At 49.8% G+C, this 12,465-nt stretch overlaps 3 protein-coding genes and 4 non-coding genes across 14 annotated transcripts; 6 read left to right on the top strand and 1 right to left on the bottom strand.

Moving 5' to 3' along the window:
• Positions 1-229: 229 nt before the first annotated feature.
• On the top strand, positions 230-8,374 carry b3gat3 (beta-1,3-glucuronyltransferase 3 (glucuronosyltransferase I)). 8 transcript variants are annotated; one of them, XM_061808243.1, is made up of 21 exons: positions 232-383; positions 785-920; positions 1,056-1,309; positions 1,407-1,581; positions 1,652-1,835; positions 1,900-2,064; positions 2,131-2,217; positions 2,309-2,512; positions 2,579-3,441; positions 3,871-4,259; positions 6,019-6,047; positions 6,351-6,376; positions 6,584-6,603; positions 6,765-6,794; positions 6,987-7,030; positions 7,128-7,174; positions 7,353-7,375; positions 7,567-7,596; positions 7,850-7,891; positions 8,083-8,131; positions 8,219-8,354. In XM_061808243.1, the coding sequence occupies exons 3-9, from the start codon at positions 1,228-1,230 to the stop codon at positions 2,675-2,677; spliced, it is 996 nt and encodes a 331-aa protein (XP_061664227.1). In that variant the 5' UTR covers positions 232-383; positions 785-920; positions 1,056-1,227; the 3' UTR covers positions 2,678-3,441; positions 3,871-4,259; positions 6,019-6,047; positions 6,351-6,376; positions 6,584-6,603; positions 6,765-6,794; positions 6,987-7,030; positions 7,128-7,174; positions 7,353-7,375; positions 7,567-7,596; positions 7,850-7,891; positions 8,083-8,131; positions 8,219-8,354. The 8 variants fall into 8 exon arrangements, 7 of the variants coding, with proteins under 7 accessions (XP_061664224.1, XP_061664227.1, XP_061664228.1 ...); XR_009793301.1 differs by lacking the exons at positions 232-383; positions 785-920; positions 1,056-1,309; ... (5 more) ...; positions 2,579-3,441; positions 3,871-4,259 and adding exons at positions 4,417-4,471; positions 4,574-5,655 and having other exon boundaries at positions 8,219-8,374; XM_061808244.1 differs by lacking the exons at positions 6,019-6,047; positions 6,351-6,376; positions 6,584-6,603; ... (6 more) ...; positions 8,083-8,131; positions 8,219-8,354 and adding an exon at positions 4,574-5,053 and having other exon boundaries at positions 2,579-3,179; positions 3,323-3,441.
• Positions 7,211-7,275, top strand: LOC133494987 (small nucleolar RNA SNORD29). Its single transcript, XR_009793472.1, has one exon. It is a non-coding gene; the product is annotated as a small nucleolar RNA SNORD29 (small nucleolar RNA).
• Positions 7,420-7,490, top strand: LOC133494988 (small nucleolar RNA SNORD30). Its single transcript, XR_009793473.1, has one exon. It is a non-coding gene; the product is annotated as a small nucleolar RNA SNORD30 (small nucleolar RNA).
• Positions 7,642-7,768, top strand: LOC133494990 (small nucleolar RNA SNORD22). The gene has a single exon (XR_009793475.1). It is a non-coding gene; the product is annotated as a small nucleolar RNA SNORD22 (small nucleolar RNA).
• On the top strand, positions 7,918-7,993 carry LOC133494989 (small nucleolar RNA SNORD31). The gene has a single exon (XR_009793474.1). It is a non-coding gene; the product is annotated as a small nucleolar RNA SNORD31 (small nucleolar RNA).
• A 21-nt stretch (positions 8,375-8,395) lies between the features above and the next one.
• On the bottom strand, positions 8,396-10,113 carry arl2 (ADP-ribosylation factor-like 2). Its single transcript, XM_061808246.1, has 5 exons — positions 9,373-10,113; positions 9,095-9,205; positions 8,863-9,025; positions 8,699-8,779; positions 8,396-8,623 (listed from the first exon to the last, which is right to left on the bottom strand). The coding sequence occupies exons 1-5, from the start codon at positions 9,732-9,734 to the stop codon at positions 8,489-8,491; spliced, it is 852 nt and encodes a 283-aa protein (XP_061664230.1). The 5' UTR covers positions 9,735-10,113; the 3' UTR covers positions 8,396-8,488.
• Positions 10,114-10,144: 31 nt separating this feature from the next.
• Positions 10,145-12,161, top strand: LOC133494425 (fos-related antigen 1-like). The gene is made up of 3 exons (XM_061808250.1): positions 10,145-10,342; positions 10,918-11,043; positions 11,366-12,161. Exons 1-3 carry the CDS (start codon positions 10,295-10,297, stop codon positions 11,915-11,917), a joined length of 726 nt encoding a protein of 241 aa, XP_061664234.1. The 5' UTR covers positions 10,145-10,294; the 3' UTR covers positions 11,918-12,161.
• Positions 12,162-12,465: the final 304 nt, after the last annotated feature.

Raw genomic sequence — 12,465 nt, 5'->3', positions numbered from 1 at the left:
TTTTTTTTTTACATGCAACTTTAACATTTTCATGTTTGAGATCGCTGCCGACTGCGCAAGTCCTTCACCGCGCTGAAAGGGAAGCAAAGTGGTTCTGCCTTGCCAGTGTTTTGTTTGTATGTTACACATTCAATAAAGTTGTTTTGACTTTTCATAAGATGGGCTGAAATGTCAATCGCGCACCGGTACGGATGTGGAGGTGGAACTTAAAACGTGCACGCGCCGTTCCTCTCGGACTTGTTATTGCGTCGCAGCGCGACCCGGAAGCAATTGGAGAAAGCCAATCCGAATGAATGGATGTTGACGTCTACACGGAGATTTTTTTTTTGGTTCCAGAAGTGACGTCGGGTGTCGCTTTCCCCCAAAGACGGCATTGTTTTGAGGTACGTCCGTGCTTAAATGTGTTTTTGTGTCTCTCTGTAGCTAGCTAGCGTCCACTGTCCTGTACCTTGGGACAAGCCTCCGTTCATAAGTGTTATTTAGTTGTTTAACTAAACATTGTTGATGTAAAAATTGACAGCATCTTGGCGACGTCAGCCTCTATCAAAGAAGGGTCCGATTTCTTTAGTTGAATCAAAACGCGTTAGCAAACATTTGCGTGGACTCTGACAAAACATTTTAGCATTTTCTGCGGCGTCAACTTATGCTATTTTAGTGTTTGGTCTTGTTTTTTTTTTTCTATCCGATTCAGCGATTGTCCAAAAAAAAAAAAAAAAAAAAGAATCGCTCAATCGATAACCTTTGGCTGTATTGTGTACCTTTTTTTTTTTTTTTTTTTATAAAGCTTCCTTTCCACATTGTGATGTCCGGGATGCGACGGCCACGAGGATGTTTTCCTGGCCTGAAATTGCAATTGTTTTAATTGGCAAAAAGACAAGGAAAGCAACGTAAACAGAGATTTCACGGTCAAGACTCGCGCGGTGAGCTCGACAGTCCTTTGAAAATGACAAAGTATTGTTTAAGATTTGTTCCCAAACATCTGGAGAAGTTAAAGGACAAAGTACCCGGGCGTAAATGGTTCATCTGAGCTAATTGTTTGTGTCTCTGACGCGCAGAAGGATTGACATTTTTCCAGCATCTACCTCGGAACGGCGGCCGCGACGTCCGCGCCCGTTTCACTCTCGACGGCATCCGAAAGGCAACGTAGGCGAGTTTTTGGTGCGCACGCACCACCGTATCTCCGCCATTCGCCGGCTCGTGAAAAGGACGCGTTGAGGAGGCGCCGCGATGAGGCTGAAGCTGAAAACGGTCTTTGTGCTCTACTTCCTGGTCTCTCTGCTGGGGCTCATCTACGCGCTGATGCAGCTGGGTGAGCTGACGCGAGACTCCCGTTCGGGGAAAAGTCCCGACAAAGGGGTTTGGACGGTACGAGCCGGTACGATCGTCCGTCTCCCGTTTCTACCCAGGTCAACGCTGCGACTGCACGGAGCACGACGCCCCCAAGGAGCGGACCATATCTCGACTGCGGGGGGAGCTGCGCCGGCTTCGGGAGCGAGCGAAGAAGTCGGAGGTCGCCGGGCAGCCTCAAATCGAGTCGTCGCCGCCGCCCACCATCTTCGTCATCACGCCGACATACGCCAGGTAGTCCGGGGAACGGCTCCCGTCGGCCGACCCGAGTCAACCGAGACGAGGCCGTCCGCGTGTGTTCCAGGCTGGTGCAAAAGGCCGAGCTGACCCGCTTGTCCCAGACCTTCCTCCACGTGCCTCGGCTCCACTGGATCGTCGTGGAGGACTCCCAGACCAAGACGCCGCTGGTGGGGCAACTCTTGGCCCAGTCCGGCCTGTCCTACACGCATCTGCACGTGGCCACCGCCAGGGAGCGCAAATTGCAGGAGGTGAGCAGCAAAAAGTACTCCCTCTTCCGAGTACCAATCTCACGAGCGACCTCTGGCGTCTCAGGGGGATCCGAGCTGGCTCAAGCCTCGCGGCGTGGAGCAGAGGAACGAGGGCCTGCGCTGGCTCCGAGAGGACCGGGGGGCTCCCGGGGACCGGCGCGGCGGCCAATCCGGGGTGGTCTACTTCGCCGACGACGACAACACGTACAGCCTGCGGCTGTTCGAAGAGGTGCGAATCCGGAAACGCCGGCGACCCGGCAGACGCGGCTGACCGTTGACCTCGCCGTCTCGTCAGATGAGGAGCACGCGGCGAGTGTCCGTGTGGCCCGTGGGGCTGGTCGGCGGGATGAAGTACGAGAAGCCCGTGGTGGAAGGAGGAAAGGTGGGCGCGGTTCGTTTCCCCGGGATTTCGGAGCACCTGGTTGGTTTTCGTCTTTTCGAGGAACGGACAGGAATGGGCGTTTCCGTCGCAGGTGGTCCGCTTTCACGTGGGCTGGCGTCCCGGTCGTCCCTTCCCCTTGGACATGGCCGGCTTCGCCGTGTCCCTGGAGCTGCTCCTGGCCAATCCCGACTCTCGTTTCGACGGCGACGCGCCGACGGGCTTCCTGGAGAGCAGCCTCCTGCAGGGCCTGGTCACCGCTGACCAGCTGGAGCCCAAAGCGGACAACTGTTCCAAAGTGCGTCGTTTTTGTCTGTTCCCCTCTCCAAATCTCAGGGCCTCATCGCTTTGTTTCGGGACTCAGGTGCTGGTGTGGCACACGCGCACCGAGAAGCCCAAGATGAAGCGCGAAGACGCCCTGCAGGCCCAGGGACTGGGCTCGGACCCGGCTGTGGAGGTCTGACGAGCGGACACAGTAGGGACGTCGTCTTTGTATGAAAACAAAGTTTTGTCAGGACTCCCGGCGGCCCTCCGGTTGAAAACTCATGCATGGCACATTGTTTTTTTTTTTGTAACGTAATTTTTGCACGATAGCCTCACAGATGCCTTTTTAAGTCGAACATTTGAAATCCACCTAGATTAACAACGAGGATAAATTCATAAACGACGACTCCCCCGAGCCTCGTTTCACGTTCAGTCCATCCGGCGCAGTAGTTTGATTGCGACGAGCGGGACGGCGCGGTGCGTATAAAGTGTTATTATTTATTTATCGCTGTAGTATTTGTTCCTCGCGTTGTATAAATGTGACACTGACCCCAAAAAAACAAAACAAAACAAGGTTAAACGTTGCTGTTGTCATTGTTTGTTGATTAAACGTGATCACGCGACCTGTACCGGGACAATTGTTTTGATGGGATCGGGGCGGAGTTACGAAACGGACGAGCGGCGGCGGCAACTTTTCCGAGGTGAGGTACACCGACGTACTCGATGGTTAAACTCTGAAGAATTGTTGAGCCTTGAATAGATAGTAATCACGGTAAACTCAAATATGTAAAGTGTGTGTTGCCTTTGATTTATTTTCCTTTTTGTCGACGCGCGTTGCGGTCAGCACGACTGCCTCATCATCGTCACCATCATCATCGTCACCGCCGTGGAACCCGGAACCCTCTGTCTGCTTGGCGGTCGCCACGGAAACCTGCTCTTCACATCAATGCCGTCCGTACAAAAGTATGTCAGCGATGACATTCTGTACCTCGGTTTGAACACGCGCGTGTGAGCGTGCGCGAACCCGCCTCCTTTCCCCTAAGACATTGCGGACATTTGCGGGTCGTTTGCGTTCGGGGTGAGCTGGCAAATCCGAGCTCCTGCATTCATTCATTAACACACGCGCGCACACGGTCGCGTTCTTTTGGAGATTTGGGTTTGATTAAATTTCCTGAAGCACTTTATTCAATTTGGCATCCGGTCAATGTCCACATTTGAATCGCGCGCGTTGCCATCACAAAGGCCAAACTGATCCCGGATAGATTTTTCGAGCCGCGTACATATTTGACTCCCTTTTTTAACTTTGCGCGTGAAGCGAGAGGGGGCGATTAGCTCTGGAGATTGCGTAACTGATCTCTCCCTCCACTTCCCGCCCCTTTCCCGTTTTCCCAGAGCGTAACACGGGAGACGCCCGCAGAGATTGAGTCGGAACCACGACGACCGGCAAGGACTGGAGGAGAAGTTCCGAGCGCCGAAGTTTCTGGACAAACGCGGCGGTTTCTACGACCGCCCGGACGATCCGGAAAAGCGCGCCTCCGGAGGACTGGTCGCAGGCGGACGACGGCGAGACGCTTCTACGCCGGCGCCCCGACGGAGGGTGGATGAGGAGGAGAAGCTCCAGGAGCCAGCAGAAGCCCGAAAACGACGCGGCCCCCGACCGGGGGGACTCGCTGGCGGACGCTGAGGACCAGGTGCTGATCCGAGACAAAAAGAGGATGAAGAGGGGCCGGGAGGAAGTCGCGAACGCGGTGAAGACGAATGCGGTGAAAACGTATCGCAAGGTGAGAGACGATGTTAAAATTTTGGAGAAATGGAATAAGAATCATATCATGTGGGATAGTCTTGAAATGGTTTTTTCCAACAAAAGACGGGTATTTGTAAAGAAAAGATCCCGAGCGCAGATAATAAATTCCACGTCCGCACGGTTAAACGTTAAGCCGTCGGGAGGTTACGTAAGGAGTAAAGTTGACAATACCGCAGCACGCGTCCGAAGGTCAGTGGGCCGCGTACGCCGACCTCTGACCTTTTGCGCGCTTGTTCCTTTTTTAGGTTGTCGCCGCTTTGAACCCGACCGCCGTTTTGTCTTTTCCCGCAGGCCGCGGACGGAGCTTTTCGTCGAGGGTGGGAGGCGTTCGTGGCCAACGTCTTCGGCGTCACCCTCTCGCCCGTCGACCCGTCCAAACAGCGACGGCGGCGCCGCCTGAGTTTGGGTGGAATTATCGAACGCCCGAACGGAAGTATTCCCTCTGATTGGACGACGTTTACCGTGACCGTACTAATTGTTGTAGTTTAAATATTCCACCGGCTTCGCTCTTTTGAGCTTTCTTTTCAGGCTTAGCGCGATGAAAACGTGAATCGCGTGTTGACGTGTTACCTTTTAAATAAGCAATGACTGATGAGTGGATGTTTTGAATCTATTTAATGCGTTATGTAGGTCATTTGAAATTTGGTGAGTGATATTTTTGTGAAATATTGTAACATATATTTAAAAACTCTGTGAGTTATACTGCGTCTTGTGTATTATTTGAGCTTGGGTAAAAAGAAAAGCAAATAAAGTGAAAATAGTGAATGAAAATGTTTTCATGCGGTCAAAAAAAAGCGCATTTATCTTCAGCGACAGCCAAACTGAAAAGGTTCCAAAAGAGCCGAGGGAAGTTTCAAGTAAATTGACAAATGAGGAAAAACGTCATTTACTAAGTATTTCGCGAATTGAGTTGAAAATTGAAAATGGAATTAATGTTTCATAGTTTGATTTTAATTACAGCGATTGGTATTATGATGTTACGAAAAGAAATGTAAATGAAATAATCTAATCATAAAAGTTAGCCGCTTTGGCGTTCTTGTATTATTTCTTAGTCGTCGAGACTGTTGTATTTGCGCCTCCTATCCGATAGGTGACAGTAGTGCAAAACGGTTTCTATCCAAACGAAAAGGAAAATGCAAGACTTTGTATTTTTGTGTAAATCACGTTTGTCCTTACGACGTAATGAAAAAAGAACACGATCAAACAGAGAAATAAAAGATAGTTTGTCGACCGGTGGTGCGCGTTGAAAAAAATCAAAAGTCCCAAGATCCGCCTTTGTCAGGAAACGTTTGGAGTGGGCGGGGTCTGGATTCGAGTATATAAAGAGGAGGAAGCCGTTTCCTCGTCCATTTTCTTGACTTCGCCGCGTTGAGGTAAGTTGGAAAGAAAGTAGTTGAAAAAAGTATTTTAGAATTTTTTTTTTTTTTTTTTTGAGGAACGTTTTCTCTAACTGCGTGAATATTAGTATTTTCCTCTTCAAATGTTGGTAGTTGAAATTTTAGTGGAAGTTGTTTCGACGCTCCGGTTTTGGAGGCTACCTTTGACATTCTTTCCAGAGTCTCTCAATGATGATACTTTTTTTTCACAGACCTGAACTGAATAACTGTGATTGTATTTGATTGATTCTGACGTGAGAGAAATTTAGGAAAGATATGCAGTATAATCTTTTACTATGAAGAGGCGAGGCCGTCACGTGTCTTTGAGCTAATGCTAACACCTCGCGTGTTGTCTTGCAGGCGCAACGTGGTGTCGAAGATAATCTGAGGTATGAACTTTTTAATATTTTTTTGTTTTAAACTTAATTCCGCGGACCCCCTCTTGCCTCGTTGAAAGAATCTCATCTTTAAATGGTTTAAGATGAAAATAATTAAGCTGATATGAGTCCAATATGTAATAAAAAATATCTTCCTTACTACTTTTAATAGTTTTAGCATGATTTTTTGAGGGACCGTCAACAACAAAAAAAATCTAAATTAAGAATAAGAAGCTACCGATGTAATTGTTACATTTAAATCTTTTATCTGCAAAGCATTTGCTAATATTGCCCCCCCCCCCCTTTATTTTTCAGATGGCGCATATTAAAGAAGCGTGCGGGTTTGTCCCTTTTTGATATTGTATTCCAAAATGACCCTTAAAAATGTTTGCCGCTGCGGTGATGTGAACTTTGAACTCTCTCACTGATTGATGATGGATTCCAAATGTACATAAATCTGAGTAGCGTGTCACAGAGGTGTAAAGTTTCACAGAACCTAAGATGGGTTGGAATGTGAATGTAATTTTTTTTTTTTTTTCCCCTTCCAGAGATTTCTTCGTATCTTCAGGTATGATATTTTTAAAAATCTTGATTGCTGCGATGACGAATTCCAGAACTCTCTCTTACTGAATAAATTTGAAGAGAACTCCTTGCGTACATTCTGAGCAGCACCCATGGGCTCCTTTGCGGTCTGTGCACAGATTTGAAAATGTTTTCCTGTTTTTGCAGGCGGCTAAATGAACCGCCGGGGTGACGGAGGTGTGTGACGTTTTAATTTTTCTTCACAATTGGTTTGCCTGGTTTGAATGATGACATTTCAAATGACAAGCATATGTCTGAACGTATTGATGTCAACGTGGATTCTGATTAGTTTGGCCTGTCTAAGCAAAATGTCAGTATGGGTGTTTTTGGGCTGAAATTTGTATTTTTTTTTTTTTTTTTTTGCGCTAGCTCGGATGTGACTGAGGGACGACGTGGGCGGCGCATCCGCAAATGTAAGCGCGCTAAAATTTAAATTTTTCTCCATTTCCGCCTTTGCAATTTTTTCGAAAGAGCCGTCCGATCTGATCCCCGGTGTTTTTGTTCCCGCAGGTGGTCAGATTTGCAGGGAAGAATCTGGCCGCTGGTGTATTTGGGAGGTACGTTGGTGTTATTTTTGTATTTGATTTTTGGCGGTGCAGTGATGATGACACTTAGCTCACTTTGATTCTGTGTGAAACGACACGAACAACTGAGCACCTGCCGCGTTTATTTTACGGCGCGCAACTCGAACGCGAAGTAAGTCTTTTTTTTTTTTTTTTTTTTTTTCCTCAACAGATCCAAGCGGCGGCGAGCCGAAGGTGAGTCCGCGGCTGGCGGGGTGGCACTTTGGCGCGCGGCTGCTGAAAATGATGATTTTTTTTTTAGGAATCTCGTTCGTCTGAACTGCTGATGAGAAGCGAAAGTCTGACATCAGTCGCGCGTGAATAAAGTTTGAATTGCGACAAAGTCTTTCCAAAACGTCACGTTTTTATTTGTATCTCCCCCACAGCCACCCGGGCAGATGTGACGCCCAAAGTAGGTGAGCGAAAAGAGCACGCAAGGGGTGACTGTCGTCTGAGCGTTTCCTTGGCGATGACACCCGCACGCGTCTTACGCCGCGTGTCGGCGCCAGACCTGCAAAGGTGAACCCACTGGCGTTGCCGCGGCAACAAGGGGACAGCTTTGTTGGGGTTTCCAACAGTCTGAAAGGAAACGCGCCAGGCAGTTGTCAATAGGAATGAGAAATTAATAATAAATGCGGTCAGTGAGTGAAAATGTCGTGTTCTTTCCAGACTCTGCGACTGTTTGGGTGCAAGGCGGCCATTTTGTTGGAGGTAAGTCAGTTTTGACGAGGTTGCGGTCTGGAAATGATGACCTTATGTTACCGCCCCAGTCTGAAAATTCATGACTGATTGGTACCTAACTCCTGATCCAGACACAGTAACGCCAACGCTACCTTTTACGTTGTAGTCAAAGTAAGTAGCATTTTGTATTTTTTTTTTTTTTTTTTTTTTTTTTGTCACAGGCTGTTCTAGAATCCTGGGATGTTCTTGTACAGGCGTCATGAAATGTTGGTGAGTTTTCTGACAATTTGACTGGTTTTCCCAAAAAGCTTGAAATGTGATGCGTTTTGGGGGGCTTTTATTTTTTTGTGTTTACAGGTTGACAAAGTTCTGGATTATTTTTGGGGGGGCCTTTGGACATAGCCATTAATGTCTTGGTTTGGATACTGTGGCACAACTTGTATTCCAACAAATGTTAATGGATAATTTTTTTTTTTTTTTTTAGCGGCTACCGGCTGGAAATAAGTGTGCAAATAAAGATTTGAAATCTCTAAATTGTCTGGCGCGTATTTATTTAGACGGTAATCCGAAAGGCTTTTTGTACATTTATAAACAAGAAATGGCAACACAAGGCGACTTTAATGTTTGTCAGTCCGCGTTGAAGAGCCTGGCGGCGATATCGTCCAACAGCCAGTCGACTCCGGCCAGCAGGTTCTGTCCTGTCACGGCGCTGCATCCGACGATACACCAGTGGTGGTTGTTGATGTCATCCAAGGCCAATGTCTGCATAAGGATAAAACTGGTAATTCCGTCCAATGTGAAAAGAGGCGGCGGCAATAAAAAACGATGAGTTCAAACCGCTTGTATGGCTTCCTCTGACAATGCGCCGGGTAAGTCTTGCTTGTTTGCGAACACCAGCAACGTGGCACCGAGTAATCTCTGCAGGGAAAGGGGGGGGGGTCAATTTAGAAAGGGGGGGGGAAAAAAATGTAACATTTAAATGCGACGTTAGCGGCGGCTACCTCCTCCAGCAGCAGCTTGTGGAGCTCCTGCCTGCAGTCCTCCATTCGCTGTCGGTCTGCGCTGTCCACCACCCACACCAGGCCGTCTGTGCGCTCGAAGTAGTTCCTCCAGTAGGAGCGCAGCGACTTCTGGCCTCCCACGTCCCAAATGTTCAACTTGTAGCTACGAACGGAGAGAAATTCCGTCGTTGAACTGTGAACTCTGTGGCAATGACATCCGCGGCGTCTTTACTCTCTGTGCTCCAAGGTGATGATCCTGAAGCCCAGGGTCGGGGGGACGGTGCTGATGTCCTCGCCGTTCAGCCTCTTCACGACGGTCGTCTTCCCCGCGTTGTCCAGACCGCTGCGCAAGCCAGGTCAGGGAAAAACAAAAAGAAAACAGACATACGGTAGCTAACGCAATTGGAACGCGTGGCCGTGCGGAACCGGTTCGAGTTCTATTCTCGCGAGGGAAGCGACGGTTAGCTTAGCGTCGCTAGCGAAAGACGAGCACGCTACGGGACGGGATACAGAATCAGGAGTCTCATCTCCCGCTCTTTCTGCTTCATCTTCTTGAGAATAGTCAGCAAACCCATCGCGACGGCTTCGTCCGACTCATCCAAATTCCGATCGGAAAGTGTGTTTTTGTTGTTGTTGTTGTTCTTTTGGGCGTTACGTTTGAAGCGGTTTCTCGTGCGGACCGGGAAGAGGAGGACGCCGGAACCGCCCGCACGCGACGTTCTATTGGTCAAACTCGGCGTTTGGTGCGCACTCATTGGTCCGAGCCACCGCCCGTTCGACCATAGAGAAAAGTGAATAGGCTGGTGCGTTCGCGTGTACTGGGAAAACGGGCAATGTAATACCATTTCTGTTCCAATTTGTTGAGATGACATTTTTGAAAATGTCTTTAATTTTTGTATTTTTTTTTTTTTTGTTCGCCGTCATTAAATCGGTCGCACGTAAAAGAAGTCGACTAAGAACTGGACGCGCAGTGCTTCGAATTTGGCTTGTGAGTTCGCACGCTGGGCTTCATTGGAGAACGTAACAATCTTTGAAGGCAACTCGTGTTGACTGACGTGGACGAGAACCGCAAGTGCGTTCGGAGCCACGATCGCTCGTCGTCCTCCACGTCCCGGTCGCTCCCCTTTTTGAACTTTGCCTTTTAGCGTTCTCGTGCGGCGGAGGTTGGCGTTGCGGTCCTTGAAGTCGCGACCGGACGATACGGGGGGGCACACACACACATCCTGTTCTTTTATTTCGCTGACATGAATGTAAAGAGAAAGTGAAAGCGGACGGCCGAGACTGCGGACCGTCCCGCCCATCCGCACACCCACGCTCAAAAGTGAAGCAGATCCATGTTTGGAGAGCGGGATGGAAAGAGGCGGAAAGTTTGCGTCCTGCGGTCCACCCTGATGGTGCCACCGGGACTCGGGCGCGCCCCACCGGAGATGAGATGTCCCCTCTCTTCACGGACGACAGAGACGACGCTGTATCGGCCTCTGTAAGTTGTTTCTCCAAAAGGACGCCGCGTGCGGAATTGGCTTCCACGTCCACCCGCGCAGGTGCAAACGAAAAGATGAACCTCGAATGAAACGTTCACTAAATTTCACGATGACACTTTTGTCGGCGATTGTTGCAAAGTATTGAATTTCAATTTTTAAAAAAAAAATGAAAGGCTAGAAATGTTTCAAGGTAGCTTGTAGAATTTAGCCCGTGAAGTAATTTTGAAAGACCCTCCCCCGTTTCATGTTGTTGCTCAGGAAAAATTGTCACGGTCACGGAGGCGTTTTTCAGTCCCGTGGGTTCGCATCACCCCCCTCGCTGTGGGTCAACCCAGCAGTCAGTTGCCAAAATGTGGCACGTCGCCCAGGGGGAAACCGCCTGGCCCGGGTGGCCTCCCCCAAGGGCCAGAATCCATAAGAGGGCTTCTTTTGCCCGAAGCGAAGCTGTTGAACTCACTTGAACGTATTCCTCGGCACCAAAACGGTGTTTTTGTATGAATCAAATGCAATCGGGAACAGCAGTTGTCAAATGGACACGGCGATCATAATTTGGATTTGAATTTCTGGTCGGCAGGAGGGAACGACGGAGGGACGGGAGGCGGCGGGGAACAGGACGGGCACCAAAAGGCGACTGAAGAACCGAGACGCCGCCCGCAAGAGCCGCAAAAAGCAAACGCAGAAGGCCGACGAGCTCCACCAGGTTGTAAAAGTCGTTGTTATTCTTCGTTGCGTCTGTGCGCGCGGGGGGGGGGAGATGCGGGGTTGTCGCTCGTGACCACTTCTTGGAAATAGCCTCCTTTCGGAGAAGTGGAAGGCTGACCGTGCTGCTCAATAGCACCCCCTGTCGGCCCAGTTGCGCGAGCCCCCCCTCTCGACAATTGGAGGAAGTAAAAAGGGTGGTCTCCGTGGGTGGGAAAAGTAAATACTCGGGGCCCCTTAAATGACGGGATGCGACTGAGGCCAGTTTATCGGGCGTTCTGTTGTCGAGTTTTGACCGATCCGTCTGTCCTTTCCCCAATCAGGAGCTCCTGAGTCTGGAGGGTTCGAACGCGGCCCTGGAAAAGGAGATCAAAGCCTTAAAAAAGGAGGCCCGTCGCTACACGGCGGCGCTGGAGAACCACCGGCCCTTTTGCGTCCTCCGAGGGCCCGACGTCGCCCTCGGGCCTTCGGCGTCCGGCCCGGGACCCGACGGGGAAGCGTCCCGTCTGTCTCCGCCGTCGTCCGATTTTAGCCATTCTGCTCTTTTCTCACTCGATCCTCATTCGCTGTTCGGGCGAGAGACGGAATCGGCCCATTTGCCTTCCTCGTCCTTCTCCGCGTTTCTTCCCGAAGAATTCCTCTCGGTCACGTCTGGACCTTTACGCCCCGATTCGATACGGGAGGAAGGCGGCGACTGGAAATCGATGGGGGCGACGTCGCCGGCGCCGCTTCCCGTTCCGCCCGGCGCGTCGGAGGAACTCTGGGCTCCGAACGGCGCCTGGACGGAGCCGGGCCCGGGCGAACCGTCGCTGTCGGAGCTCCTGGAGGGCAACGAGTGGATCCTGAGCGGGCCCGGCAGCCACACCCCGCTGTAAAGGCCCCCCAAAAAAACGTGGATGCCGAGTTTCCCCGCTTCGTGGAATGAACCACGATGAATTTCATATGCATATTTTATTTATTGAACTATAAACCAGTTAACTAGACTAACGCGGAGTAACATTTGTTGTGTATTTTACCGATGCTGTGATACTTTCTCGGGCCTATAGCTTTTTATTGTCTTTGCGACGTATCTCGACGCACATTCGACGTTATGGACGAATGACAAATAAAAGTAGCATTTCAAAGAATCTTTCTATTTCCTGTTTGAAATGGGCTTTTTTTTTTTGACATTTTGTGTTGGATTTGGAAGATATGACACGAGGTAGACAATTTGGTTGACGATGTTGGCCAACGAGGTCAACGGGGTCAACGAGAGCGGCACCACCGCATTGAAGATATTTGCTGCGGAACATGAATTGGTTTAGAAATGAGTCTGGATCTGTATTGGTGTGAAGAATCGGGGTAAGAGCGTTTCCACCGTCGGCAATGGGCGAGGAAATGACGAATTGTGGCCACACGATGGCGAAAGATTGGTGGTTTTGAA

This window comes from Syngnathoides biaculeatus, chromosome 21 (assembly GCF_019802595.1).
Source record: "Syngnathoides biaculeatus isolate LvHL_M chromosome 21, ASM1980259v1, whole genome shotgun sequence".
Taxonomy (NCBI): domain Eukaryota; kingdom Metazoa; phylum Chordata; class Actinopteri; order Syngnathiformes; family Syngnathidae; genus Syngnathoides; species Syngnathoides biaculeatus.
This window is presented reverse-complemented; position numbering and strand designations above follow the sequence as displayed.

What these genes read in the sequence shown, in the direction of transcription:
- b3gat3 (XM_061808243.1), top strand. Translation starts at nt 1,228, where the DNA reads ATGAGGCTGAAGCTGAAAACGGTCTTTGTGCTCTACTTCCTGGTCTCT. An exon ending in CTACGCGCTGATGCAGCTGG is followed by an intron (nt 1,310 to 1,406) that starts GTGAGCTGACGC and finishes GTTTCTACCCAG; the next exon opens with GTCAACGCTGCGACTGCACG. An exon ending in CCGTGGTGGAAGGAGGAAAG is followed by an intron (nt 2,218 to 2,308) that starts GTGGGCGCGGTT and finishes TTTCCGTCGCAG; the next exon opens with GTGGTCCGCTTTCACGTGGG.
- arl2 (XM_061808246.1), bottom strand. Translation starts at nt 9,734, where the DNA reads ATGTCATCTCAACAAATTGGAACAGAAATGGTATTACATTGCCCGTTT. An exon ending in ACAAGCTGCTGCTGGAGGAG is followed by an intron (nt 8,780 to 8,862) that starts GTAGCCGCCGCT and finishes CTTTCCCTGCAG; the next exon opens with AGATTACTCGGTGCCACGTT. An exon ending in CAGAGGAAGCCATACAAGCG is followed by an intron (nt 8,624 to 8,698) that starts GTTTGAACTCAT and finishes ATCCTTATGCAG; the next exon opens with ACATTGGCCTTGGATGACAT.
- LOC133494425 (XM_061808250.1), top strand. Translation starts at nt 10,295, where the DNA reads ATGTCCCCTCTCTTCACGGACGACAGAGACGACGCTGTATCGGCCTCT. An exon ending in ACGACGCTGTATCGGCCTCT is followed by an intron (nt 10,343 to 10,917) that starts GTAAGTTGTTTC and finishes TCTGGTCGGCAG; the next exon opens with GAGGGAACGACGGAGGGACG. An exon ending in AGGCCGACGAGCTCCACCAG is followed by an intron (nt 11,044 to 11,365) that starts GTTGTAAAAGTC and finishes TTCCCCAATCAG; the next exon opens with GAGCTCCTGAGTCTGGAGGG.